Genomic DNA, 3,719 nt, shown 5'->3' with positions numbered 1-3,719 from the left:
ATCAGAAAAGTGGTGCAAAAAAATGGAAATCCGCATTAAAAACTTTAATGCTGATGTCCGCACCTGATCAGCATTGTATAATAAATTACTCATTTCTCAAAAAAAAAAAAAAAAAAGACTTATTTGAAGCAGGATTGACCAAACCAGCGGTCTCCATTCTCCAAACTCAATCCGAGTTTGGCTTTGGCATCTTTACAAAGTGGGGCTGCCATGCGCCTCTGATTTGTTTTGTTGGGTAGCAGCGCCTCTAAACTTGTTGTTTTTATTTCTTTCCTTTTTTTAAAATAGCCGCAGCCCATGTGGGCCTCGGTAAAAAAGTTACCCCTCAAAATCCGTCCAGGTTCGATGTACCTTTCACCAGGCAGGTATCCAAATTCCGTATTTCATGCCCGCCAGATAAACTCCACGCGCCGTTAGGGGTTTTGTAAACCCAGTTGTACCCCTGGATGGCACGTGACACCCCACGTTAGCCCTTACGACAAATATTCAAAACATCCAAAAATAAAATAAAATAAATAAATTTATAAATAGAATATAATTATAAAAAAACAAGGAGCAAAAGGCGTTGTTTTCTTTCTCATTCTTCACCACTCAAATCCCCCACACTCTCACTCACAACACACAACTCCATTGCTCTTTGATTCTCTCTCTCTCTCTCTCTCCTCTGAAAACGGCGGCGTTTTGACTGTATGACGACAACGACTACGACGGCGTTCGGAGCTGCGACGACGGCGGTGCTCGGGGAGCCCAAGCTGGAGATTGGAAGGTACCAGGGGCTGAGGTCAGCGAACTCGCTCGCTCTCACCGGAGGCAGACACGTCGGTCTCTTCCCGGCTTCGTCCCGGAGCTCTTCCCTCATCCAAGCCGTCTCTACGGTGCGTTTTTGACATCTGATTCTCTCTGACCTCTGAATCTCTCTGACTTTAGGTTAATGTCACTGTTTATTGAGTATGGGAACGTAGAAGATGATTATAAATTATTTGATTTCGTGAGAGATTCAATCAAAACGCCGCGAAATTTGATCATATTTGTTTGCTTGTTTGGGTTAATTGGCTTTGGTTTTGTTCCCATAGATTTCACTGTTCTGAAGGTAAATGTAGCTAAGAATGAACCGAGTTTCTGTTAGCGTGAGTTTTAAAGCGTTGTTGATTACTCTTCATTCTCAAATTCGGGACTAGTTTCTGCATATTTCTTGTGTTTTCTCACTGCCGGGTGAATATATTATTACCTCGTTTAAAAATGGAGGATTTTACGGAGGTTTCTTTTTGTTTGTTCTGTTTGGGTTATATGCCTCTTATTTTTAGAAATCCTTGGTCATGTGCGATTTTGCCTACTGATTTTCTGCCCTGCACATGCTTAATCTGCCTCTTTAGATGAATTAGCTGATAGAAGCTTTCACTCTTGCACCATTGCTTCCGAGTTTGATATGAACTGCCTGGACTAACTAACTGCCGTTATGCCTTTTTGAGTTTTGTAATTTGCTTAGGGAATATAGTTTGACAGTTTGACATGAAGTGCCTCGACTAACCATGTGTTGGAAATTTGATTTATTAAGTAGAGCATACTAAAAGCTAGTTTCGTTATTTATCGTCAGTTCTCAGTGCGTAAAGTCCTTGTTTTCATAATTTCTGTATATTGCAGCCTGCAAAGCCTGAGACTGCAACAAAGCGGAGCAAGGTTGAGATATTCAAAGAACAGAGCAACTTTATTAGATACCCACTTAATGAAGAGATTTTAACGGATGCTCCCAATATAAATGAAGCTGCTACCCAACTCATCAAGTTTCATGGGAGCTATCAACAATACAACCGAGATGAACGTGGTGGAAGGTCTTACTCATTTATGCTCCGTACCAAGAATCCTTGTGGGAAAGTGTCAAACCAACTGTACTTGACAATGGATGATCTTGCCGATCAGTTTGGAATTGGGACCCTTCGTTTGACCACCAGACAAACATTTCAGCTCCATGGTGTTTTGAAGAAGGACCTTAAGACAGTAATGGGTAGCATCATTAGAAGCATGGGTTCAACTCTTGGTGCCTGTGGTGATCTTAATAGGAATGTACTTGCTCCTGCTGCTCCACTTGTAAGAAAAGATTACCTTTTCGCACAGCAGACAGCAGAGAACATTGCGGCCTTGCTGACTCCTCAGTCTGGTTTTTACTATGATGTATGGGTGGATGGAGAGCAGTTCCTGACAGCAGAACCTCCTGAAGTAACCAAGGCCAGAAACGATAACTCTAATGGAAAAACCTTCACTGATTCCCCTGAGCCCATCTATGGAACACAGTTCTTGCCCAGGAAGTTCAAAATTGCAGTCACTGTGCCAACAGATAACTCGGTAGACATTCTCACCAATGATATTGGCGTTGTGGTTGTTACTGATGATAATGGGGAGCCTCAAGGGTTCAATATTTATGTAAGATGATCTATGTCTGTAAGATTTATCATAGAGCTTATTTCCACATGAACATTGTTTCTTATAATTTATTCCGCAGGTTGGTGGTGGTATGGGAAGAACACATAGGATGGAGACCACATTTGCCCGTCTAGCTGAACCATTGGGTTATGTTCCCAAAGAGGATATTCTAAAAGCAATTAAGTCTATTGTAGAAGTGCAACGAAATCATGGCAGAAGAGATGATCGTAGGTATAGTAGAATGAAATATTTGATCAGTGAATGGGGAATTGAAAAGTTTAGAAGAGAACTTGAAGACAATTATTACCAAAAGAAATTTGAGCCATTCCGCAAGTTGCCAGAGTGGGAGTTTAAAAGTTACTTGGGATGGCATGAGCAGGTATGTTATAACTATACATCATACTTCTTCAGTACCTTCTCACACGTTGATTTTTCTGATTGTTTATATTCTCAATTGGTAGGGTGATGGCAGTTTATTCTGTGGGCTTCATGTTGATAACGGGCGGATTGGGGGAAAGATGAAGACGGCATTACGAGAGGTTATATCAAAGTATAATTTGAGCATAAGGCTCACACCCAACCAGAATATTATATTGTGTGATATTCGCAATGCATGGAAACGTCCCATCACCACAACTCTTGCACAGGCCGGTCTGCTGGTAAGTCTTCTTTTTACTTCCTCTTCATCAAAGATCTATATAAATTGTGGCTGCTAGCTAATCACTTCCTATCTTGTAAAGTGTATTTTACCACCATAACTTTTTCAAATCAGTGGAAATGAATATCATGCTATCTACTATATGGGCTTAATTTAAACTGTGTTTGTCTATGGTACATTAATGTATGTATACATCGAGTAGTATGGTTGGCTATAGTGGTAGACTCACTCCATGTATTGGTAAACTAGCTCGCCCCTCGTCTACTCTTGTAAGAAGTTGATATACTATTGATGCAACGATTTGTCATGTACCATAGACTTCATGATAAATTAGTCTTGTCATTGAGGGAGCTTGAGGATTAAATATATGTTTTAGTAATTTTTGTTTATATGCAAAAGCAACGTAACAGTGTGATATGTAAAGTAAATTTGGGGTTTCCCATCAAAGTGTGACTGGTTCAGAACTCCATCTTGCTCATTGTAGTAGGCTAAGTTAGCATGCTAAATGTCAGCATGAAAACCACGAAAGTAATAGGGAAACCTTCATTACTATGTTTTTTCTGCCCTGTTATGATTTGAATTATTTTCTCTATTCCATCTCCTATGAGTAGAAAGCTGTAGGGTATCAGTCTCTCTCTCTCTC

General features: G+C 40.3%; 1 protein-coding gene across 1 annotated transcript in view; it reads left to right on the top strand.

Annotated features, from left to right (window-relative positions):
* Positions 1 to 625: 625 nt before the first annotated feature.
* LOC101293064 (sulfite reductase 1 [ferredoxin], chloroplastic-like) overlaps positions 626 to 3,719 on the top strand; it is a 6,954-nt gene continuing 3,860 nt past the window's right edge. The window contains exons 1-4 of the mRNA XM_004291730.1: positions 626 to 875; positions 1,642 to 2,418; positions 2,498 to 2,797; positions 2,880 to 3,077. Coding sequence (XP_004291778.1) covers positions 690 to 875; positions 1,642 to 2,418; positions 2,498 to 2,797; positions 2,880 to 3,077 — 1,461 coding nt within the window. The 5' untranslated portion in view covers positions 626 to 689. The remainder of the gene's footprint in view (positions 876 to 1,641; positions 2,419 to 2,497; positions 2,798 to 2,879; positions 3,078 to 3,719) is intronic.

The sequence above is a fragment of the Fragaria vesca genome, linkage group LG2, assembly GCF_000184155.1.
Source record: "Fragaria vesca subsp. vesca linkage group LG2, FraVesHawaii_1.0, whole genome shotgun sequence".
Taxonomy (NCBI): domain Eukaryota; kingdom Viridiplantae; phylum Streptophyta; class Magnoliopsida; order Rosales; family Rosaceae; genus Fragaria; species Fragaria vesca.
This window is presented reverse-complemented; position numbering and strand designations above follow the sequence as displayed.